Source organism: Oreochromis aureus, linkage group 4, assembly GCF_013358895.1.
Source record: "Oreochromis aureus strain Israel breed Guangdong linkage group 4, ZZ_aureus, whole genome shotgun sequence".
In the NCBI taxonomy this organism is placed as follows: domain Eukaryota; kingdom Metazoa; phylum Chordata; class Actinopteri; order Cichliformes; family Cichlidae; genus Oreochromis; species Oreochromis aureus.
The window spans coordinates 56,915-81,468 of NC_052945.1; the positions used below are offsets into that span (position 1 = coordinate 56,915).

At 44.3% G+C, this 24,554-nt stretch overlaps 1 protein-coding gene across 1 annotated transcript in view; it reads left to right on the top strand.

Annotated features, from left to right (window-relative positions):
- Positions 1–24,554, top strand: part of scn4ab (sodium channel, voltage-gated, type IV, alpha, b) — a 59,219-nt gene that overhangs the window by 30,123 nt on the left and 4,542 nt on the right. Inside the window, exons 6-24 of the mRNA XM_039611238.1 lie at positions 9,223–9,351; positions 9,698–9,789; positions 9,939–10,211; positions 10,285–10,348; positions 10,436–10,577; positions 12,315–12,515; positions 12,584–12,692; positions 13,663–13,901; positions 14,033–14,104; positions 14,184–14,285; positions 14,405–14,761; positions 16,227–16,428; positions 16,526–16,770; positions 16,967–17,066; positions 17,216–17,370; positions 20,870–21,043; positions 22,791–22,913; positions 23,001–23,285; positions 23,460–23,513. Of these exons, the coding sequence (XP_039467172.1) occupies positions 9,223–9,351; positions 9,698–9,789; positions 9,939–10,211; positions 10,285–10,348; positions 10,436–10,577; positions 12,315–12,515; positions 12,584–12,692; positions 13,663–13,901; positions 14,033–14,104; positions 14,184–14,285; positions 14,405–14,761; positions 16,227–16,428; positions 16,526–16,770; positions 16,967–17,066; positions 17,216–17,370; positions 20,870–21,043; positions 22,791–22,913; positions 23,001–23,285; positions 23,460–23,513 (3,118 nt within the window). The remainder of the gene's footprint in view (positions 1–9,222; positions 9,352–9,697; positions 9,790–9,938; positions 10,212–10,284; positions 10,349–10,435; positions 10,578–12,314; positions 12,516–12,583; positions 12,693–13,662; positions 13,902–14,032; positions 14,105–14,183; positions 14,286–14,404; positions 14,762–16,226; positions 16,429–16,525; positions 16,771–16,966; positions 17,067–17,215; positions 17,371–20,869; positions 21,044–22,790; positions 22,914–23,000; positions 23,286–23,459; positions 23,514–24,554) is intronic.

Here is a 24,554-nt window from a genome sequence, read left to right on the forward strand (position 1 = left end):
TGCGTGCTTTGGACCCGTTGAACTCCTGCTTGGTTCCTGTTGTGGGATCTCTTGGGAAGGGTTCTGCAAAACCCTCTCCTCTCTGACATCTGCGTTGGCGTGGAGTGGACCGAAAAAACCTCCGACCTGTGGATCTGGTTGTTACCGCCTCGGAAGCTCCCGAGCCTATTCCTCTCAGGTTGGGTTTAATTAACGCCAGATCGGTGGCAAATAAGACATTTATTTTGAAGGAATTTTTCTCTTCCCGTGCGCTGGATTTTCTCTGCTTGACTGAAACTTGGATTCCACCCGGTGAGTTAAGTGCCTTCTCTGAATTACTGCCAGCTGGCTGTGCCTTTTTTAGTGTTCCGAGAGTTTCTGGTTGCGGAGGAGGGCTAGCTGTTGTTTTTAAGGCACATCTTGACTTTAAGCAGCTATCCCCATCGACACGCCACACCAGTTTTGAACTCTGTTTGTGCGAACTGGGCCACTGTCTTCGCTGTTGTGTGCGATTGTTTATCGGCCCCAAAATATAATAAGGACTTTTATCCGAGTTCGCAGAGTTTCTTGCTGACTGTGCATCGCGGTATGACCAGATCCTTTTACTTGGTGATTTTAATATACACGTCTGCTGCCCGGGGAAGCCCCTGGCTAAGGACTTTCTGGACTTAGTGAACTCTTTTAATTTTGTTCAGTCTGTTAAAGGTGCCACTCAAGAACGTGGTCACACACTGGACTTGGTTTTATCACATGGTTTATCTGTCCATAACGTACTCGTCGAAGATGCGGTGTTCTCTGACCATATGCCTATTTTATGTGATATTGTTCCTTTTAATCCTGTTGTTAAACAGGCTGTACCTGCTCGATGTTATCGTGCTTTTGGCTCAGATACCGCCGAGCGGTTTTCCATATTGTTTGACCAATCTATTTCTTATCCTCCTGACTTGTCCACCTCAGATGGATTAGTTTCGTATTTGGATTCTGCTTGTAAATCTGTCCTCGACGTTGTCGCTCCTTTTATATTCAGACAATGCAAGCCAAAGGCTAGTCCTTGGCTAACTGATTTTACCAGAGCCACTAGAAAAGAATGTAGAAGATGTGAAAGACGGTGGAAAAAAGATAGGCTGTGTGTCTCTATGGAAGCTCTTAAGACTAGCTGGAAAGTCTATCAGAGAGCAGTAAAGGCTGCCAAGCACTCCTATTTTTCTCAACTTATTGCTGCCAGCTCGCATAACCCTCGTGTTTTATATAACACTATAAATTCTGTAATTAATCCGGAAGGCAATATTCTTTTGCACTCTTCTGCGGTCATGTGCAATAAGTTTCTTAATTATTTTGTGGACAAGGTTGCTAATTTGAGACCTCCGACTCTACCTACTGCTGACCCAGCCATGCATGGTTCTTGCTCAAGTCTGTTCTCTGCTTTTCTACCAATTGTTTTATCTGACTTAGAGAAACTTGTGTTGAAAGCTAAACCGTGTGGCTCTCCTAATGACGTTGTTCCTCCCCGTTTTCTTAAAAAGGTATTTCCTATCATTGGACCACACATTCTGAACATTATTAATACTAGTCTTTTGTCTGGTCAAGTACCTAGGGAATTTAAGCATGCAGTCATACATCCTTTACTTAAGAAACCGGGCTTAGACAGTTCAGTCATATCCAATTTTAGACCCATCTCTAAGCTTCCCTTTCTTAGTAAGATTCTGGAAAGGATTGTTTATACTCAGTTGATGGACTACTTGAATGACTCTAATTTGTCAGAAATCTTTCAGTCCGGCTTTAAGCCATTTCACAGCCCTCGTAAAAGTTATGAATGACATCCTGATAGCCACAGACCATGGTAAATATGCAGTGCTGGTCTTGTTGGACATGACCGCTGCATTTGACACAGTGGATCATGATTTGTTGATCTCCCGCTTACAGCACTGTGTGGGAATTTCTGGTTTGGCTCTTTTGTGGTTAAAGTCCTATCTCTTAAACAGGACCTTTTGTGTTAAGTTGGGGTCGGCTTCATCCTCTGTGGCCCCTCTGCTTTGGGGTGTGCCACAGGGATCTATTCTTGGGCCGTTATTGTTTTCATTGTACCTTTTGCCTCTTGGGGCGATTTTCCGGAAACATGGAGTGCCATTCCATCTATACGCAGATGACTGCCAGCTCTACTTACCCTTTAGTCTTTCTGATAGTCTCCCAACTCGACCTCTGCTTGACTGCCTTACTGATGTCAAAGCATGGATGGCAAAAAACTTTTTAAATTTTAATGATCGGAAGACAGAAGCAATTTTATTTGGCCCAAATCATTCTTCACATACTCCGGATGTTGATCTTGCAGCTTTAACTTCCCAACTAAAGAGTTCGATCACAAATCTCGGAGTTAAAATTGATTCTGCACTTACCTTTGATGACCATGTAAACGGGGTGGTAAAATCAGCATTTTATCACCTCAGACGTTTATCAAAGGTTAAGCCCTTTCTTTCCAAGTGTGACTTGGAAAGTGTTATTCATGCCTTTATTACCTCACGTTTAGATTATTGTAATTCTCTTTTAATAGGGGTTGGGCAGGGCACTTTGTCACGCTTGCAATTAGTGCAAAATGCTGCGGCACGATTTTTAACTGGCAGAAGAAAATTTGATCACATCACTCCGATATTGGCCTCTCTACATCCATCCATCCATCCATCCTCATCCGCTTTATCCGAGGCCGGGTCGCGGGGGCAGCAGCCTAAGCAGAGAAGCCCAGACCTCCCTCTCCCCAGCCACCTCCTCCAGCTCATCCGGGGAACACCAATGCTTCCCAGGCCAGCCGAGAGATATAATCTCTCCAGCGTCCTGGGTCTGCCCCTGGGCCTCCTCCCGGTGGGACATGCCCGAACACCTCACCCAGGAGGCGCCCAGGGGCATCCTTGTCAGATGCCCGAACCACCTCAACTGGCTCCTTTCGATGTGGAGGAGCAGCGGCTCTACTCTGAGCCCCTCCCGGATGGCCGAACTTCTCACCCTATCTCTAAGGGAGAGGCCAGCCACCCTTCGGAGGAAGCTCATTTCTGCCGCTTGTATCCGCGATCTCGTTCTTTCGGTCACTACCCACAGCTCGTGGCCATAGGTGAGGGTCGGGACGTAGATCGACCGGTAAATTGAGAGCTTCGCTTTTACACTCAGCTCCCTCTTCACCACGACGGACGGTGCAGCGTCCGCATCACTGCAGCCGCAGCACCAATCCGCCTGTCGATCTCTGGCTCCCTTCTCCCATCACTCGCGAACAAGACCCCGAGATACTTAAACTCCTCCACTTGGGGCAGGAACTCATCCCGACCCAGAGTGGGCACTCCACCCTTTTCCGGCTGAGAACCATGGCCTCAGATTTGGAGGTGCTGATCCTCATTCCCGCTGCTTCACACTCGGCTGCGAACTGTTCCAGTGCGAGCTGGAGGCCCTCACCCGATGAAGCCAACAGAACCACATCATCCGCAAAAGCAGAGATGAGATTCTGAGGCCACCAGTGAAAGCCCTCCGCCACTTGGCTGCGGCTAGAAATCCTGTCCATAAAATTATGAACAGAATCGGTGATAAAGGGCAGCCCTGGCGGAGCCCATCACCCACCGGAAACGAGTCCGACTTATTGCCGGCAATGCGAACCAAACTCTTACAACGGTTGTATAGGGATCGAATGGCCCGTAGCAATGGGCCAGACACCCCATACTCCCGCAACACCTCCCACAGGACACCCCGAGGGACACGGTCGAATGCCTTCTCCAAGTCCACAAAACACATGTAGACTGGTTGGGCAAACTCCCATGCACCCTCAAGTATCCTTGAGAGGATAAAGAGCTGGTCCAGTGTTCCGCGACCAGGACCTAAAACCGCATTGTTCCTCCTGTATCCGAGGTTCGACTAACGGACGAACTCTCCTTTCCAGCACCCTGGCATAGACTTTCCCAGGAGGCTGAGGAGTGTGATCCCCTGTAGTTGGAACACACCCTCCGGTCTCCCTTCTTAAAGATGGGGACCACCACCCCGGTCTGCCAGTCCAGGGGTACTGCCCCTGATCTCCACGCAACATTGTAGAGGCGTGTCAACCAGGACAGCCCTACAACGTCCAGAGCCTTCAGGAACTCGGGCGGACCTCATCAACACCAGGGGCTCTGCCACCGAGGAGTTGTTTAACTGCCTCAGTGACCTCGACCCCAGAAATTGGCGGGTCATTCCCTCATCCCCAGACTCTGCTTCCTCCTCGGAAGACGTGTCAGTGGGATTAAGGAGGTCCTCAAGTATTCCTTCCACCGTCTGACAATTTTCTCAGTCGACGTCAGCAGCGCACCGCCAGCACTATACACAGTGCAGGTAGAGCACCGCTTTCCCCTCCCGAGACGCCTGACGGTTTGCCAGAATCTCTTTGAGGCAGTCCGAAAGTCTTTTCCATGGCCTCTCCGAACTCCTCCCACACCCGAAGTTTTTGCTTCAGCCACTGCCCGAGCCGCATTCCGCTTGGCCTGTCGATACCTGTCAGCTGCCTCTGGAGTCCCACAGGCTAACCAAGCCCGATGGGACTCCTTCTTCAGCCTGGTGGCTCCCTTCACCTCTGGTGTCCACCATTTGGTTCGGGATTACCACCACGGCAGGCACCAACCACCTTGCGGCCGCAGCTCAATGCAGCAGCTTCGGCAATGGAGACGCTGAACATGGTCCATTCGGACTCAATGTCCCCAGTCTCCCTCGGAATGTTGTTGAAGGCCTCTCTACACTGGCTTCCAATTGAATTTAGGATCCGTTTTAAAGTCCTTTTATTGGTTTTTAAATCTCTAAATGGTCTGGCACCTGTTTATTTGGCTGACTTGTTGAAGCCCCACGTCCCCACTCGTTCCTTCGGTCAGCTGAGCAGTCGCTGCTTTCTGTCCCAAAGTAACGGCGGAAACTTAGAGGAGACAGAGCGTTCTCTGTTGCAGCTACCGATGCTTTGGAATAACCTTCCTCTCCATATTAGACAGGCTACATCAGTGCCAGTTTTTAAGTCTTTATTAAAAACCTATTTTTATTCCTTGGCTTTTAACTCTGTGGGTAACTGATTTTTTTATTTTTATTTTTTATTCTTTTATTTTTTATTTATTTTATTTTTTTTATTACAATGTGCATATTAGTATTGTACAGGTGTGTTTTTAAAGTGCTATATAAATAAATGATGATGATGATGATGATGATGATGATGAAGCTGCTCACACGCTCCACAGCCGTCCCTTTAATGTGGATGGGTGGATGTGGGTCAGCATTCCTCCTGTAGTCCACGATGAGCTCCTTAGTCTTCTCAGTGTTAAGCAGCAGGTTGTTTGTGTCGCACCACTCAGCCAGATGATCCATCTCCTCCCTGTAGGCTGTCTCATCGTTGTCGCTGATGAGGCCAATCACCGTGGTGTCATCTGCAAACTTAATGATGGTGTTGGAACCATCAGCAGGTCTGCAGTCGTGGGTGAAGAGGGAGTAGAGGAAAGGGCTCATCACACAGCCTTGTGGTACACCGGTGTTCATTGTGATTGTAGATGAGCAGCGGTTATCCAGCCGGACATGCTGGGGGCGGTTGGTCAGGAAGTCCAGCATCCATTTGCAGATGAGGGAACTGATGCCCAGGTCTGTCAGTTTCCTGATGAGTTGTGAGGGGTGGATTGTATTGAATGCTGAACTGAAGTCTATAAACAGCATTCTGGCGTAGGTGTTGTTGTTGTCCAGGTGTGAGAGGACAGAGTGCAGTGCGATGGAGACTGCATCCTCTGTGCTCCTGTTCTGGCGGTATGCAAATTGGTGGGGGGGAGACAGGATTTGAAGTGTGCTAAGACCAGCTGCTCTAAGCACTTAGTGATGATGGGGGTGAGTGCTACTGGGCGGTAGTCATTGAGGCTAGATGGGTTGGAGTTTTTGGGTATCGGGACGATGGAGGTGGATTTGAAGCAGGCCGGTACCACAGCGTGGGCCAAGGACAGATTGAATAGGTCTGTGAGCACTCCTGCAAGCTCCCCAGAACGTGCTCTGAGAACACGCCCGGGGATACCATCAGGACCTGCAGCCTTGTGGACATTGATCCTGCTCAGCACCGCTCCTACATCGGTGGGGGAGAGAGTCAGAGGTTGGTGGTCTGGCGTCATGTCTGTTATGGTTGTGGTTGTGGGGTTCCCTCGCTCAAAACGAGCATAAAAGTTGTTGAGCTTGTTGAGGAAGGAGGCATCAGAGGATGTGGGGGAGGGTTTGGTGGTCCTGTAGTCTGTAATGGTCTGGAGTCCTTGCCACATGCGTCGGGGGTTGGAGTTGGAGAAGTGTTCTTCTACCTTCTTTTTGTAATGGTGTTTGGCTTTTTTGATGCCCTTCTTTAGATTAGCCCTGGCTGTACTGTAGGCGTGTGTTGCGGGCCTTCAGGAGGAGACGAACATCCCGGTTCATCCAAGGCTTCTGGTTGGGGTACATGGTGATCCGTTTCTGGGTGGTGACACTGTCTGTGGTTTCGGAGATGTAATCCAGTACAGATGAGGCGTACTGGTCCAGGTCTGTGTTGGTGAACATATTCCAGTCTGTGTTTTAAATCTGTCCTGGAGCACTGCGTCTGTCCCTCTGGCCACACTTTAATTGTCCTCACAGCAGGTTTCACACGTTGGATGAGTGGTGAATACCTAGGTGTGAGGAACAGGAGAGATGGTCTGATTGTCCAATGTGGGGAGGGTGTTGCTTTGTAGGCTCCAGCCAAGTTGGAATAAACATGGTCTAAAGTCTTGTCTCCTCTGGTGTGGCAGGAGACATGTTGGTGGAATCTGGGAGGACTGTCTTTAAGTTGATGTGGTTGAAGTCGCCAGCAACAATAAAAGCAGCCTCGGTGTTTATTCTGGTGTTTGTTAATGGCTGCAGAAAGTTCTTTCATGGCCAACCTAGTATTAGCATCGGGGGGGATATATACTGCAGTGAGTATGATCGAAGTGAGCTCTCTGGGGAGATAATAAGGTCTGCATTTGACCATTAAAAACTCCGCATTAGGTGAGCAGTGACTCTCAGTAGTAGTGCAGTTCATGCACCAAGCATTGTTAATATAAATGCACAAACCTCCACCTCTGGTCTTGCCGGAGTCATCTGCTAGCCTGTCGGCTCGGTGTGTGTGGCGTCCTGCTAACTCGATAGCATTGTCCGGGCAGCTGTTGTTCAACCATGTTTCAGTGAAAAACATGACATTTGAGTCCATAATCCGTCTGTTGTTAGTGATGGAGAGCCGTATCTCATCCATTTTGTTTGCCAGAGAACGGACATTGGCGAGGAAAATACTGGGTAAAGGCAGCCGATGTGGTGTTAGCTTTAGCTTAGCCTGTAGCCCTTATACCGTTACAAACAAACAAACAAACAAACAGTCGCAGTTTGCCTCGGCAAACTGCGTGGAGTGTGAAGAGTGGACCTAGGTGCAGACATTCTAAAACTCAAACTTAACTGATGATGAGTCGTTTATTAAGGCAGACAGAACAGTACAAAATAAAAGGGCAAAAACAATGCAAACTAAGCAATAACCTAAACTGGGTAAACTAGAAAGGAAGCACAAACTACGAAAAACCCTGGCAAACAGAAAAACAAACAAAACTCCAAACAATGCAATGATGATGAGGATATATGAAAACCTGAATGCAGGACACGGTATGGGAACAACACAGACGAACCGACAAAGACTCAATGAGAAGACACAGACTAAATACACACAGGAGGCTAATGAGAGAAGTGGGAACACATGGGGAACAGCTGACACACATGAACATAACGACCTCACAGTGGAAGAGTAAAACTAAACACGATGAACACAGGAACACAAGATCTCTTCAAAATAAAACAGGAAACATAATGAGATGCAGACATGAAGACCAGAACTTGACAACGTAAGACACAGACATGAAACACATGAAGGGCAGGGGAGACTTAACAGGGGTTGGAAGACACAAGGGGAATCTAATAACAAAGAGCTAGAAAAACTAATGAGCTTAATCATATAAACATCCAAATAAACTAAACTCAAAACACTGGGTCGTAAGACCCAGGATGGTGACACAAACAAACAAAACAAAACAAAACAAAACAAAACAAAAAAAACAAAAAAAATTTAAAAAAAACCATCGTCCCATAAAAACGAAAAATCACCAAATGCCCGATATGCCCGATAGCCAGTCCAGCTATGGTCGTGCCATCAGTTAACCCTTTGCGTGTCACAGCTGGCACGCGTGCCCAGGATTGCTGACCCCTGGTCTACATAAATACACACACTCTAAAGTGACATCACGTTTCAGGTTATTGTGGGGGGTTTTATGTTTTGTGGCCGTCTGTAGAGATGACCCTGGAGTATAATCGTGGGTGGGTCTCTGCAGATGTCTCTATGACACCACGTGACATAGTGACATGACATGTTTTGGAAAACATTTCCCGCAGTTGTTTTGGAAAAAACCCTTGGAATACCCACGTTCCCTCTTTTGACTTGTATTCCAGCAGGGATTCTTTGTCTCAGCAGCTTTGGTCATTTGGTTACTTAGTTCGCCCCAGGCACGTGGTTATGGTACCATGTTGAAGTCACACGACACATGAAAACAATAATTAAACATTAAGCTAACTGAATCAAAGTTTGTTTGATTTAAGTCATAATTAAGTGTCACAGCTCTCCTTTACTTTCCTCGTTTCACTCTGCAACTTGATTTCTGCTGGAAGAATATATGTAAACTCTCATTTTCCTCCATGAAATGTCATTGGAAAAAAGTCCTGATCATGTTGTCAAACTTCAGCAGAGGAAATCCTGTTTAATTGTGAAAGTAAGAGCACACATATATGTGAAGGCAACTCTTAGTTTGCAACAAAGCACAAGGGCTGGTTGCTGAAGGTCACTTGATCTGATGAGTACAGGTTTACCTTGTTCCAGAGTGATGGAGACATGAGAGTAAGAAAACAACTGGGTGATGTGATGCTTCCATCATGTACACAATATCACTAGTACCTGCTATACAAGCCAAACTGATAAGCTGAGTGAGATGGTGAGGTGATGAGAGGTGAAATGTCCTCACAAAACTTAAGGAGTCCAGTTGCTTTCTTTCCAAACTCCACCATGACCTGGATGACCGATACCTACACAGACATATCCCGTGTAATGGTCAGAAATCCAATGTTAAGTCCAGTTGGGGATTTTGGTTGGCTGCTATAATACCCTGCTGATATGAGTTTTATGTCTTTTATTTTCTCTGTTTCCTTGTTGAACAGATATGTGTTCACAGGCATCTACACATTTGAGGCATCTATCAAAGTTTTGTCTCGAGGATTCTGCATCGGAGACTTCACCTTCCTCAGAGACCCATGGAATTGGCTGGACTTCATGGTCATCAGCATGGCGTAATAATCAATCATACCCTTGATGTATTAATCAGACAGCATACGGTTCATAAAATAACTGGCTTTGTAAACGATGCTTTTTTATTAAGATGTAATTTTATTTCATTTTATTTGGTAAAATGAAATAAAGAAGCCTCAGAAGCAGCTTTAACTGTAAAAGCAAAATATTTTATTTTAGATGGAAGCTATTTATATTCCATCTTCATAGTTAAATTTCAAACAATGTTCAGTAATTAAAGGAAGATGATGCAAGTGATGATGATTACAATGATTACAGAGGTGAAAAAAATTGTGAAAATAGTGACGATGATAAGAGCTGAAGGTGTTGATGATGTGTCTATTCCAGATATTTGACGGAATTTGTGGATTTGGGAAATGTCTCGGCATTGAGGACATTCCGAGTTCTTCGAGCTCTTAAAACGATTACCGTCATCCCTGGTCAGTGTGTGTGCTTGTGTGTGTATGACTGGATTTTGTAAAAAACAAAAAACGTGTTTAACCACTAAACAAACTGCAGTGATTTTAGTCTCCCTGTAGGAATGACTTTGATGTTTGTGATTAGACTTTAACACCCATCCAATCCGCAGGTCTGAAAACAATTGTTGGAGCTCTCATCCAATCAGTGAAGAAGCTTGCTGATGTCATGATTCTGACAGTTTTCTGCCTCAGTGTCTTTGCTCTGATTGGTCTTCAGCTTTTCATGGGAAACCTGAGGCAAAAATGTGTCCTGATGCCGCCACCATTTCTTAGCAACCACACGTCAGACAGTAATCTTAACACCAGTTTCTATGGCAATGACACTTACAGCAACAACACAGGAAGCAGTGACTTTGACTTCTACAAGTACATCAACAACCCAGGTAGGAATACTTTAAGGGTTAGGATTAAGGTTCTCTGAAGAACATAGCTGTAACCCCAGTCTGTCTGTCACAGAGAACCATTACTACTATCCCGGTCATGCTGATGCTCTGCTGTGTGGAAACAGCTCTGATGCTGGGTATGTCAACATATTGATACAAATAATAGTAAATGGCAATAATAGTAATGTTAAGAAGAGCACAGATGATGACGACAATGTGTCCAGGGTCTGTCCGGATGGTTACGTCTGTATGAAGGCAGGGAGAAACCCAAACTATGGCTACACCAGCTACGACACTTTCGGTTGGGCGTTCCTGGCTCTTTTCAGACTCATGACTCAGGACTTCTGGGAAAATCTGTTCCAGCTGGTAAGTAACTCACTGGTCCACTATAGGCTGTTTCCACAAACTGTAAAAATGGATACATCATCCATGTAGAAAAAGCTACATTCTTTCCAATCAAAGCAGGAGCCATTTGGTCTCTGCGAGAAAGTAAACCTACTAGTTAACTGGTTTTTGAGTTCACTAAACTCTTTCCTAATGAAACCTGATGTTTGGATAGAAGCAATTCACACCGATTATCTCAAGTTGCTTGAAAATCGACACCCTACAATATTAGAGAGCACTCTAACAGCAAAATGCTCTATTAGGATGGTGTTATGGCCTTTAAGATAAGATGGGGCCTGGTTGTTTAAGGCCTTGTATGCGAGGAGCAGGATTTTGAATTCATAATGAATTTAACAGGGAGCCAATGAAGTGAAGCCAGTATGGGAGAAATCTGCTCTTTATCAATATAATGTGTCTGTGTGTGTGTTTATTGTTTGTTTGTTTATTTATAAGGAACCCCATTAGCTTCCACAACAGTGGTTGCTAGTCTTCCTGGGGCCCAAACCATCAAATACAATCAAATCAAATGTGTGTGTGTGTGTGTGTGTGTGTGTGTGTGTGTGTGTGTGTGTGTGTGTGTGTGTGTGTGTGTGTGTGTGTGTAAGCCTGTGTGTACACAAACCTCTGCATCCAATTCTTGTTTTTTAAAGTGATTCATGATGTGTGACATACAATCCTTCACTGCACTCACTGATACCATCAAAAGCCCTAAAATACTATGAGATTCATGCTCATGATGAGTGGACGGAAACTTCTGACCGTTCACTACTCTACTGACAATGATTTAAAATATTACGATGCTCCATCAGACCTGTCGCGACTGATTTTCATTTCAGTTCTTGTGTAATTTGGCATACTTCAGGCCTTTCACCCTGTTTTCCGCAACATTGGTTTGTCCCTTGAGTAAAGAGCTTTTTATGCTTTATTGATTTATAGGTCAGAGTTCAGAGGCTCAATACACACAAAAAACCCATTCATTTGAAAATGGTCAGGGACAAGGACTGGACTGAAAATGGATGAAAAAGCATCCAATGTCCAAAGAAGAACTTTGAAAGAGCTTGAAGAAAGGTGGAAAACTATTGGTCAAGAGCATTTTTAAAATTACAAGACACTCTGGCTCCTTGGAAGAAACATATGGAGAACTGAGGGATGGCTTTTGGACATTACATCCATTTTTGAGATACAGTCTTTTTCCTGACTTCCCATGATGCATTTCCATGTTACGTTTCATTTGGTTTCTAACTTTCTCAGAATTTAGGATGAAAAATATTTGTGTGGCATTTGAAATATTTGACAGCTGGAAACAGCATGACTGCAGATGTAAACATTTCACTAGCTGGGCCCACGTCCTCATTTTAGGTTTGTACTAAATAGAAGCGAAGAAGTTAAAGAATAGAGAACAAGGAGGGCGGGTCGGGCACGTAAACGAGAATGATCAGCTTGCAGAACTGGGGGAACCTATATAGATGACAGCCGGAAGGAGCGTGTTTGGAGGCGTGGTCCTGCTCCTTAAATTCCGATACATAATCTCCAACACAAAGAGAACAAATACACCTGTGTGACGTCAGCACAAAGACATACACAAAATAAATAAGTGCAGAATTAAATGAGAACATAAACAGGGCAACAGTGTCATACATCTTATATATTATGAGACAAACCACGGCCAAAGCACATACAGCGGTTCCACCCACCTGTCCTTCTTTTGTTTCTATGCAGACGTTGCGAGCCGCCGGTAAAACCTACATGATCTTCTTTGTGGTCGTCATCTTCCTCGGCTCATTTTACCTCATTAACCTCATCCTGGCTGTTGTCGCCATGGCGTATGCTGAGCAGAATCAAGCCACCATCGCTGAAGCCAAACAGAAGGAGGAGGAGTACGCTCAGATCCTGGAGGCGCTGAAGAGGAGAGAAGAGGAGGTCTGATCAGAGGCATGAAAACTTGCACAGAATCATTTAAACACAGCTGAATCTTTGTTTTATTACAGCAGGCAGCCAGAAAGGCAGAGCTGTTAGAAAATGAAGACCCAACACTGCAGAAGAAAAATTCATCTACAGATTTAAACAGCCACAAGCTAGAGCACAATGCCATGGAAGGTACACACACCTGTGTCATATTACCTCTAACACAGAGCATGTGGGACATCCTGTCATTATGACCAACCAGATCAAACTGTTCAGAGGCAGACATTGAGCACCTTGCAGGAAAAACACAGCTGGTCGTGTTAATTTGAATGGTCTCTGTGTAACAGCATTTTTGAAAGCATGCTGAAGTCTCTGGTAAAATCTCTATGCTATACTAACAATGTTCAGTGGCTCTGTGTTGTAGTGGTTAACACCTGGCCTTATACGTGAAAGATCTTTGGCTTGAAACTGAAAGGAGGCACAAAATCCATCCTCAGTGAGTCCCAAGTTAGTATAAACCCAGATAAACATGAGGGTTCAATCATCCATCTGTCCCAAATCACAGCTGCTGCAGCTGAAAATACCAACCTACAGTGTCCAAATAGCATCATCTCCATATTCATAAATGTTTATAGTCGTTGTTCAGCTACTTTCAAATACATTTGGGCTAAAATGTTTACAGGCACATTAATGAGCTCAAATCAATTGCAGCTTTCATGTATTTCCCAGAAACAGCAGAAACATGTTAAACCAAAGGTTGAACTTCACTTTGAGCTACTGCTATGCAGCAGAAGGTAAAATGAACAAAGACTCCATAGGAGAGACTTAAACCACAGCGGTAATGAGTAATAGCTACTGCAAGGACAAGATCAAGATGAAAATTATCCTTCCTTACCTGGAGATAGAAATTCAGACTAAAATTATAAACAATCTCGCTTGACCTTTGACCTCTGGCTTCTCTCAGTACGCAGAGCAAAAGCATAACACAAACAGAAAGCCTTCACTGAACTTCTAACCTCTGTGAAGGTCTTTGTCTTACAATGAACACTGCATAAATCCCATTTAAAGGGTTGATGACATTTGTATGTGATATGTGCATGTGAGGACCTTTAGAGAAAATCTCGATAAAGCTCATGCTTCACCAATCAGCTGTGACTTTCAGAATATGAGGATGACCAGAGGCCGTGTCCTCCATGTTGGTATGTGTTCGCTGACATCTTCCTGAAGTGGAACTGTTGTGGCTGTTGGCGATGGCTCAAGCAGTGGCTCTTCATCATTGTCATGGATCCGTTTGTGGACCTCACCATCACCATCTGCATCGTCCTCAACACTGTCTTCATGGCTATGGAGCATTATCCAATGACAGTGGAGTTTGAGGAGCTGCTGAGTGTTGGGAATCTGGTCAGTGATAAAGAGTCATACAATGTGATCCTGATTAAATGCATTCAGCTCACATGAATGTTACACTGTGTTAAACACAGTAAAGATCTTAACATGTTTGGACGTCTGACCCCTCACCTCTGAACCCTCAGGTCTTCACAGGTATCTTTACAGCTGAAATGGTCCTTAAGCTTCTGGCCATGGACCCGTATTACTACTTCCAGGTTAGACTTTGTCTTTGTTTACTGATGACTTACAGCTGTTTCTATAGTAACATTTTCCAACTTTTTGTCATGGCTGTAGGTGGGCTGGAACATCTTTGACAGCATCATTGTCACCATGAGTCTGGTTGAACTGGGATTAGCTAACGTTGAGGGCCTATCGGTGTTACGCTCATTCCGACTGGTCAGTGCATCATCATCATTGTCATTACCATCATCACTTACTCAGAAAGTGAATGAAAAATGATATTAGTGTTAGTCTGTCTTCTCACCCTTATCTCACATGCCTCTTCACCTTTCCAGATGCGAGTATTTAAGCTGGCCAAGTCCTGGCCAACCCTGAACATGCTGATAAAGATCATCGGGAACTCGGTGGGGGCTCTTGGGAACCTGACTCTGGTTCTTGCCATCATTGTCTTCATCTTTGCTGTCGTTGGCATGCAGCTGTTTGGGAAGAACTATAAGGACTGCGTCTGTCGCATTGCAGAGGACTGTGAGCTTCCTCGCTGGCATATGTACGACTTTTTCCACTCCTTTCTCATCATCTTCAGGGTCCTGTGCGGTGAGTGGATCGAGACCATGTGGGACTGTATGGAAGTGTCGGGTCAGACCATGTGTCTGATTGTCTTCATGATGGTCCTGGTTATAGGAAACCTGGTGGTGAGTATCTGACTAGAAAGTACTTTTTCCTAAATCTGTTTCTTATTGTTTCAGGTTTTGAAAGTCAAAGGTATGTGGTGACATTTACAGAAAGGCAAGCAAAGACAATAAACCCAGAATTTTTGTTTTAACACAAGCCTCATCACCCATTCACAGCAGTTTTTCCATGCTCTTTCTATCTAACATTCACATGCATTGATGCACCAGACATTAACCTGAGGTTAGTATCTTGCCCAAGGATATTTGGTATGCAGATTGGTGCATATTGGTGCACTGGTGGTGAGATGCTGAACAAACCTGGTGTACCCAAACATGAGGGTGCACTAGGAACGTCTGACAGAGGCCCAAATCCAAAAGCTCTTCAACTCCCACCTCTGGCAGAGTTTTTAAGGCATTCTAATGGAAGTTGGGGACATTGAGTTCCATTAGACCATGTTCCACACCTCCACACCATTGCTGTGGCTACTGCAAGGAGCTACAAGGAGGTGTCTTATTGGGCTTGGTTAGCCTGTGGGACTCCAGAGGCAGCTGGCAAGTGCTGGCAGGCTAAACGAGTTGGGCTCTGGCAGTGGCTGATGCAAAAACTTGGGCGTGGGACGAGTTTGGTGAGGCCATTGAACAGCACTTTTGGATGGCCTCAAAGCGACTCTGATAAACCATCTGATGACTCACACAACTGGTCAGTGGCTTTGCCCCTGAGGTGGACAAGATTTGCCCTAAGTTCTTTAAGGCTCTGGATGTTGTGGGGCTGTCTTGGTTGACACGCCTTTGCAATGTTGAGTAGAGTCCTGGGGCAGTGCCTCTGAACTGGCAGACTTGTGGTCATTCCCATTTGTGACAAGGGGGAAAAGAGGGTGTGCTCCAACTACCAGGGGACCACACTCCTCAACCCCCCTGGGACAGTCGATGTCAGGATACTGGAGAGTGAGTCTGTTCATTTGTTGAATTTTGGGTTCAGGAGGAACAATGCCATTTTTGTCCTGGTCACCGTCACAGGTCAAATGCCTTCTCCAAATCCACAAAAACACATAAAGACTGGTTGTGCAAAATTTGAGTTGTTCGTTAGCTTGCCAGAATTGCTTTGAGGCCGTGCAAAAGTGCTGTTTCATGCTCTCACCACACTCAAGTTTTTTGCATCAGACACTGCCAGAGTCCAACTTCATTTAAGCTGCATTTGGAGCTCCACAGGCTTGCCAGGCCCAGGCCAAGTAGATTTAAATCTGCTTCCAGAGATGATAGCTAAATGCACCCACAAGATGTCAGTAAATCAAAGGATGTGAGGAGAGAGTTTGCTTTTATGTTTTGGTTTAATTGATATCGAATTATAGGTTTTACTGGGCAAGCAGTGCCTGTCTTGCATTCACTGATAAAACTGTTGTTTTTTCATTCTGAATGTGTTCCTAAATTAGTTTCTTCTTATTTTAGGCCCTGGATCTGCTTCTAAAGCTTTTATCTTTTGTTGCAGGTCCTGAATCTGTTCCTGGCCTTGTTGCTGAGTTCTTTCAGTGGTGATAATCTAGCAGCTCCAGAAGATGAAGGAGAAAACAATTTACAAATCGCCATAAACCGGATTAACCGGGCTGTGGCCTGGACCAAGTTCTGGATCCTGGAACACATCTGGGCTTTAGTGAGAAATAAGAAACAAGTCAGCCAAGACCAGTCCAGTGGTACAAGACATGTTTCAGATGTCTATTGTTTATTAGTGTTTTGTGTAAAGAACAAAAGCTTTAATTTATTGGATTTAACATCCATTTCCTTTACCAGTCAGTTGTGAGGAAGACGACACAACGATGAAGGAGGTATTACCTTTGACCTTTGTGACTTCAGATGAGCCAGAGCCCCGTGACAAAGCCTCTAGCTTTAATCATGGCAATCTGACCAGTAACTACCATAACATTGCCTCCTTGCGGGTCCCAATAGCCGAGGCCGAGTCCTACTTTGACATACCTGAAAATGAAGATGAAGAGGAAGAGGAAGATGACCTGGATAGAGAAGAGAAGTACTCACAAGTAATCCCTGTTACTGTTCCTTTCTATTCTATGGACCTTTTTTTCACAGCAGCATGATGCAGTAGCTAGTATAGGTAAACACAGATAATTTAGGCTCTGCTCCTGTATTAATGTCATTAGTGTTGGATTAGTTTTAGTAATTATGTACGTATTAGTGTTGTCTTTATCAAAGTTTAACTGTGCTCTTTTTGTTCAGGGCGACATGTCATCGGTCTGCAGTACTGCAGATTTTCGTCCTGAAGTCCCAAAGGAGGAAGATGATGAAACAAACACGCCTGTGGACTGCTGCAGCGACAGTAGGTGCATGCATGCACTCATAGAGACACATTAGCGATTGTGATTATAAGGTGAAGCGTCCCTTGTGGACCGACTGCAAAGTTAAATGTGTGCTGGGATTTCATTGGCCTATTCAAACACTGCATTTGTTTCTTAATTGATATTTCAGAGTTTTACAATGGCTGTCCACTCCTGGACATAGACACTTCCCAGGGCCGCGGGAAAGTCTGGTTTAATTTCAGGAGAACTTGTTTCACTATGGTAGAGAACAACTACTTTGAGACATTCATCATATTCATGATCCTGCTGAGCAGCGGTGCTCTGGTAAAACCTTCATTTCTTCTTCTGAGTTTTTTATGTTTTGTTCTGTTTGTAATATTTTTGTTTTAATAATCCTCATAATTCTTATTGCTGCTCAGTTTTCTCAATGCTGATTGGTTTGTTTTGATCATGTGACTGAGCAGGTCAGAAATGACTGGTTCGTATTTGTGCAGTGATTACTAACCTATGGAGACAGTGTGGGCAAGCACATGTCGGCTACTAATATGTCTGCTTCAGGTTTTACAGGTGAGACATAACTAATACCCCTTCATGAACACATGACAAGTTAAAGGAACACCTTTTAATCAGCATTCAGCATCAAGTCAAACTTTTATTAAGCTCAGTTTCAAGCTGCTTTGGTGTTGTTGAAATTGCTGTTACTGGAGCACTAGAGGATCAACAATTGACTGGCCCACATGCTTGCCTGACCTAAATGTGATAGAACACAACTGGGACGTTATGTTTCAATCCATCCAACGCCGCCAGGTTGCACCTGATCTAACTGGAAAAAGGATGCAGCAGGCTGGTCTATTTTGCTGAAATTCCATTGCAGCAACCAACAATGGCACTCTGTAGTTTGTGTTGTATGGATGGCTGACAAGAGCCTTTTTCTAATAAGATGATGATGCTCCTGGACAGTCTGGGGTGGGCAATCTCAGTCCACGAGGGCCGGTGTCCCTGCAGGTTTTAGATGTGTCCTCGAACCAACACAGCTGATTTAAATGGCTAAATTAGCTCCTCAACATGTCCTGAAGTTCTCCAGAGGCCTGGTAATGAACTAATCATGTGATTCAGGTGTGTTGACCCAAAGTGAGATCTAAAACCTGTAGGGACACCAGCCCTCGTGGACTGAGATTGCCCACCCCTGAGTTAGATTTTCAGGATGTTGTCTGTAGGTCTGGGGTGGGCAACTCCAGGGTTAGGGGGCCGGTGTCCTGCAGGTTTTAGATGTGTCCTTGATCAAACACAGCTGATTCAAATGGTTAAATGACCTCCTCAGCATGTCCGGAAGTTCTCCAGAGGCCTGGTAATGAACTGATCATTTGATTCAGGTGTGTTGACCCAGGGTGAGATCTAAACTCTGCAGGACACCGGCCCCTAGAGGCCTGGAGTTGGCCACGCCTGCTGTAGGTTGATAATTTTAATTTCTATCAAACATTGTGGCATCCTTTCACTCCTAACACATTACGCAGCTCTTATCGGTACAGATATCCAGCGTGACTTTTTTTTCCAACTGAGGACAAATGTGTTTTTTACAGCGGTCCTTTAATGTTTTACAGGGAGTGCAGAATTATTAGGCAAATGAGTATTTTGTCCACATCATCCTCTTCATCCATGTTGTCTTACTCCAAGCTGTATAGGCTCGAAAGCCTACTACCAATTAAGCATATTAGGTGATGTGCATCTCTGTAATGAGAAGGGGTGTGGTCTATTGACATCAACACCCTATATCAGGTGTGCATAATTATTAGGCAACTTCCTTTCCTTTGGCAAAATGGGTCAAAAGAAGGACTTGACAGGCTCAGAAAAGTCAAAAATAGTGAGATATCTTGCAGAGGGATGCAGCAGTCTTAAAATTGCAAAGCTTCTGAAGCGTGATCATCGAACAATCAAGCGTTTCATTCAAAATAGTCAACAGGGTCGCAAGAAGCGTGTGGAAAAACCAAGGCGCAAAATAACTGCCCATGAACTGAGAAAAGTCAAGCGTGCAGCTGCCAAGATGCCACTTGCCACCAGTTAGGCCATATTTCAGAGCTGCAACATCACTGGAGTGCCCAAAAGCACAAGGTGTGCAATACTCAGAGACATGGCCAAGGTAAGAAAGGCTGAAAGACGACCACCACTGAACAAGACACACAAGCTGAAACGTCAAGACTGGGCCAAGAAATATCTCAAGACTGATTTTTCTAAGGTTTTATGGACTGATGAAATGAGAGTGAGTCTTGATGGGCCAGATGGATGGGCCCGTGGCTGGATTGGTAAAGGGCAGAGAGCTCCAGTCCGACTCAGACGCCAGCAAGGTGGAGGTGGAGTACTGGTTTGGGCTGGTATCATCAAAGATGAGCTTGTGGGGCCTTTTCGGGTTGAGGATGGAGTCAAGCGCAACTCCCAGTCCTACTGCCAGTTTCTGGAAGACACCTTCTTCAAGCAGTGGTACAGGAAGAAGTCTGCATCCTTCAAGAAAAACATGATTTTCATGCAGGACAATGCTCCATCACGCGCGTCCAAGTACTCCACAGCGTGGCTGGCAAGAAAGGGTATAAAAGAAGAAAAACTAATGACATGGCCTCCTTGTTCACCTGATCTGAACCCCATTGAGAACCTGTGGTCCATCATCAAATGTGAGATTTACAAGGAGGGAAAACAGTACACCTCTCTGAACAGTGTCTGGGAGGCTGTGGTTGCTGCTGCACGCAATGTTGATGGTGAACAGATCAAAACACTGACAGAATCCATGGATGGCAGGCTTTTGAGTGTCCTTGCAAAGAAAGGTGGCTATATTGGTCGCTGATTTGTTTTTGTTTTGTTTTTGATTGTCAGAAATGTATATTTGTGAATGTGGAGATGTTATATTGGTTTCACTGGTAAAAATAAATAACTGAAATGGGTATATATTTGTTTTTTGTTACGTTGCCTAATAATTATGCACAGTAATAGTCACCTGCACACACAGATATCCCCTAAAATAGCTAAAACTAAAACAAACTAAAAACTACTTCCAAAAACATTCAGCTTTGATATTAATGAGTTTTTTGGGTTCATTGAGAACATGGTTGTTGTTCAATAATAAAATTATTCCTCAAAAATACAACTTGCCTAATGATTCTGCACTCCCTGTATGAGCAGTGTACAAAAATGGGTAAGGTTCGACTTTATTTTTTCACTATATAAAATGTGTAACTGGAACTTGTTCAGAAAATGATTATTTTGCACTTCCTTTCTCCTTTTCATTTGAGATGATTAGGCTTTAAATAAACTCAGAATTTAAGTGACAGGTTAACTGAGAGGTCAGGTGTGAATGCCTGAGTGAGTGACATGAAAAACTCTTAGTGTTTTTAACAAGTGCTCTGATGGTGCCATCACCATCAGTTTGCTGATGTCTGAAACTGCAGACAAATACCATCTTAATCTTGAAAATACCTTTACCTGGAATATCTGGAACTACCTGAAAATACCTGCAAATTACAATCCAAAGTGACCGGCGAGCTCTTTGGTGTGATCAGAATGGAGGCCTTTTTTAAAAATAACTCAGAGTTTAAGACAAAAAGAATCAAGTCCTTTACTGTTGAGCCACTTTTTTTGTATTTTAGCAAATGAGTTTGGTAAAATTATCAGAGGCATAAACCAAAGCAGTATAAACTGTGTCTATCAAGTGTAGAAAGCAGTTTAATCTTGTTGAAAATGCCTGTGTTGGTTTGTTTTAATAAATATCACTCTACAAGCGGATGCACTACACAGTGAACTCCTTTCCATGTGGTGACTAATGCTGATTTGAAAACAGGCTTTTGAAGATATCTATATGGAGCAGCGTCGGGTCATAAAGACGATCCTGGAGTATGCGGATCAGGTGTTCACCTATGTGTTCGTGGTGGAGATGGTTCTCAAGTGGGTCGCGTATGGATTCAAGACCTACTTCACCAACGCCTGGTGCTGGCTTGACTTCCTCATTGTAGATGTAAGAACAGAATGGATGATTAACAAAGATGCTGCTGATGTTTATCTTTTGTTTTTCTTTGATACAACTGAGAGACATTATGAAACATCCCAGATAAAAATTAGAGTGTTTTTGTTTGCTTGTTTTAAATTATTGTATACTTATACATACTTTGCATCTCATTAAATGTGCACTAATTTCTATAAACAGGAATGTGAACACAGGAGGTTAAAAAGTCTACTTAAATTTCACTGGATCAACAACAGTCTGCCTGTTCTTTCCAAGCTCCTTAGACAACAGTCTGCCTGTTTGACCCACACAGGGTTCAGTGACTGTTCAATCGTTTTTTCACAGGTTATGTTAAACACACAATGCTTCCTGTTCAGACAGCTTCCCAGCTGTCTCAGTACTTCACATTCGCCTGCCGGTCCCCGATGTCACTAAAAAAAGGAAAAGAGTTCATCAGGCTAATTTCCGCCACCTGGACCTTAGCTTTCCTGGCACTGCCCCTTGAGCCCGCGGCACCACCCCTCCACTGGAGCGGAGCCCCCCCCCCGCCACACAGCCTTTATTATAGGGACAGTTTTATGACCATTCTGTGTTGCTTCATTTAGCAGCATTACTACCTCTGGGAACAGGGGTGACAGGGAGGGCTTACTGCTGTCAGCATCAGGGGTAGTTGGGCTGATGATGCAGACACCAAGAGTTATTGACAAATGTACCTGATATGGAAACCTCATTGCACATTTTTGTTTTAGTAGCAAAACATCTGACAATTTATTGTTTTAACCCGATGTTGCAGAATGATCAAAAAATAAACTGTCTGTCACTGTTGATTAAAAGGTTTTGTGTTGCTGTGACGACACATGAGAATAAAATATTTTATTTAGCTTTTAACATCTTGATGCTCTGCAGTAAATATCTGTTCATTCGACTACAACAGAACCAGCTTCACCCCGGATCAGACCTGCACACTGTTACACGTCTGCCTTACCTCCACATATTTTAAACACAACAAGGGTTTCTACAGACACAAACATGGATGTCTGTGGACTCCCCGGTGTCTCCCCAGACACTTGCATGTAGTTCAATAAGGAGAGATCATTAGAAGGATTTGAACATAATTTATTGATGTTCAGAATTCAGTTTGAGGTATTTGGTGGTTAGACTACAATGGCCCATCACAGCAGAAGAGAATCCCAGTGGCGATAGGGATTAGGGCTGGACCCCTCAGAATCTTGATGCTGGTGGTGGAAATGAAGATGGAGACTTGAACGGAGGCTGAGTCATGAGAGGTGGTGATGGGGAGGAAGAGGGTTGTATCAAGGGGTCTGGAATGGAGAACTACAGGTGCACAGTGAGATTTATAGTACCCACAGCAAGAAGAAGGTCGGACAAAAGATGACTGGACTAGAGCAGTGATGTCAAAATCAGCTGGACAGCGTGGGAAAGTCAATGAAAGCCTAGACTAGCCGCAACACTGGGAAAACAGACAGATATGTGACTACAGATTTTCCCTATTGAACTTGTGCATAAGCTTCATTAGGGAGACTCCACCACAGTAATAAGGACAGGTTTCCATTCCTCCAGATTCATGTCTAAACTGCTAATAAATCTGAAAATTTCATACAGACTTCTGTTCATGCACAGCTTGTTTTAAATAGGAACAAAGTGTTTATTCTGGGGTCCTCACACCCTGTGGCGTTACAGTCTACTTTAGGAGGATATTTGTACTGTGACTTCACCACCGGTGTCATTTGTCTTTCAGGTGTCTCTGGTGTCGCTGACAGCAAATATCCTGGGATACTCTGAGCTGGGAGCCATCAAGTCCTTGCGGACCCTAAGAGCTCTGAGGCCCCTGAGGGCCCTCTCCCGCTTTGAGGGGATGAAGGTGGGGCTAGCACATGTCTACAACCCTGTCAAGAGGGTCTCAGGGTGCTAGTAAATTTGTGTTTGACTGGTTGCTTTCTCACTGCAGGTGGTGGTTAATGCTCTGGTTGGAGCAGTCCCATCAATCTTCAACGTCCTCCTAGTGTGTCTGATTTTCTGGCTGATTTTCAGCATCATGGGCGTGAACCTGTTTGCAGGAAAGTTTTATTACTGCTTCAATGAGACATCGGAGGAGTTGTTTCTCCCCGACAAGGTTGACAACAAGACCCAGTGTTTGGCTTTGATTCAGGAAAACTTCACTGAGGTCCGCTGGAAGAACCTGAAGATCAACTACGACAATGTGGGAATGGGCTACCTGTCTCTGCTCCAAGTGGTTAGTCTGAACACCTGTGAATTCACTGAGAAATAACCCAATAGATCAATACAGAATAATTGTACTGACCTCACTGATCAGATATTGCTGTCATGAAGTTTTGTGGGTTTTTACCTGCTGATTCTTGCAGTAGATGAACCGCGGAAACTGATGTTCCGGACTTTTGTCTTTCAGGCCACATTTAAAGGCTGGATGGATATCATGTATGCAGCAGTAGACTCCAGACAGGTCAGTTGTACTGAAACTGTTAGTGGGACTGTGCTGATACCGATGCACAGTTCTCCTACTTGTGAGCAGATTTCTGTATTTGAAAATGAGGTCTGATGGAAATGGACAAGAATTTTTCATGTCAAAAGGTTTCTGTGTTTCTGCGCTATTTTGGTTAGTCGGGTAAAGCTAAGAAAAACATTTAAGCCATCACAACAATTTAGCTTATTTTGTTTTGTTGGATTCCTAAACAATGCCCATTAGACAGGAAAGGAAATCAGATATCTAATGGCAACCAGTGTTTGGGAGTAATGGAATACATGTACCGGCGTTACGTATTTAAAATACAAAATGTGAGTAACTGTATTCTGTTACTTTGTTACAGTTACAGTTACAGCTTCCGTTACAGTTACTTTGTTGAAATAAATGGATTACACGGCGGTCTTTTCCTGTTTCCTGCCCTCTCTAATTTTGTTAATTCCACGCCGATGGAAACCCAAACAAAACATTAAGGGGCACTAATGCCTGTGTCTCAATCTTGCGGCTCATGTCACGCCTACTTAATGCATAATGACATGAAGAATTATTTTTAAAAATTATCGTTCAAAAAATGATTTAATATGAAGGCAATAGGCAGAGTGTTACAGGCATAGCCCTAAAGAATGTTGCCTCATGGGCAGTGTAGCCCAGTTGTAAGCTATTAAGACTCGACTGTACACTGTGTTCGTGTTGTCCTCCGAAACAATACGTTCAGTTGGAGCAGCCTTTCAATGCCTCTCTCTGTCTCTCGCCCAGACAACAAAGTAAAGCTAGTGTTCGGCTTAGAGCCCGACACGAACCCGGCGTATTAGCCAGAGGTCCCTTTACAATGGTACGGAGCCGCGGACCTGTTTTATATACGTGCGGAATAGTTTTCTATATGAGATCGCTGCAAAAAGTGCAGCCTTACCTAATGTCCACCCTACTGTTATGCATTTATATTAAGAGTTAAACATCTAGTTGGTATTGGTATGGCGAGTAACCTTCAGTAATAGTAGTAAATGACACAGCAATAGTACATTC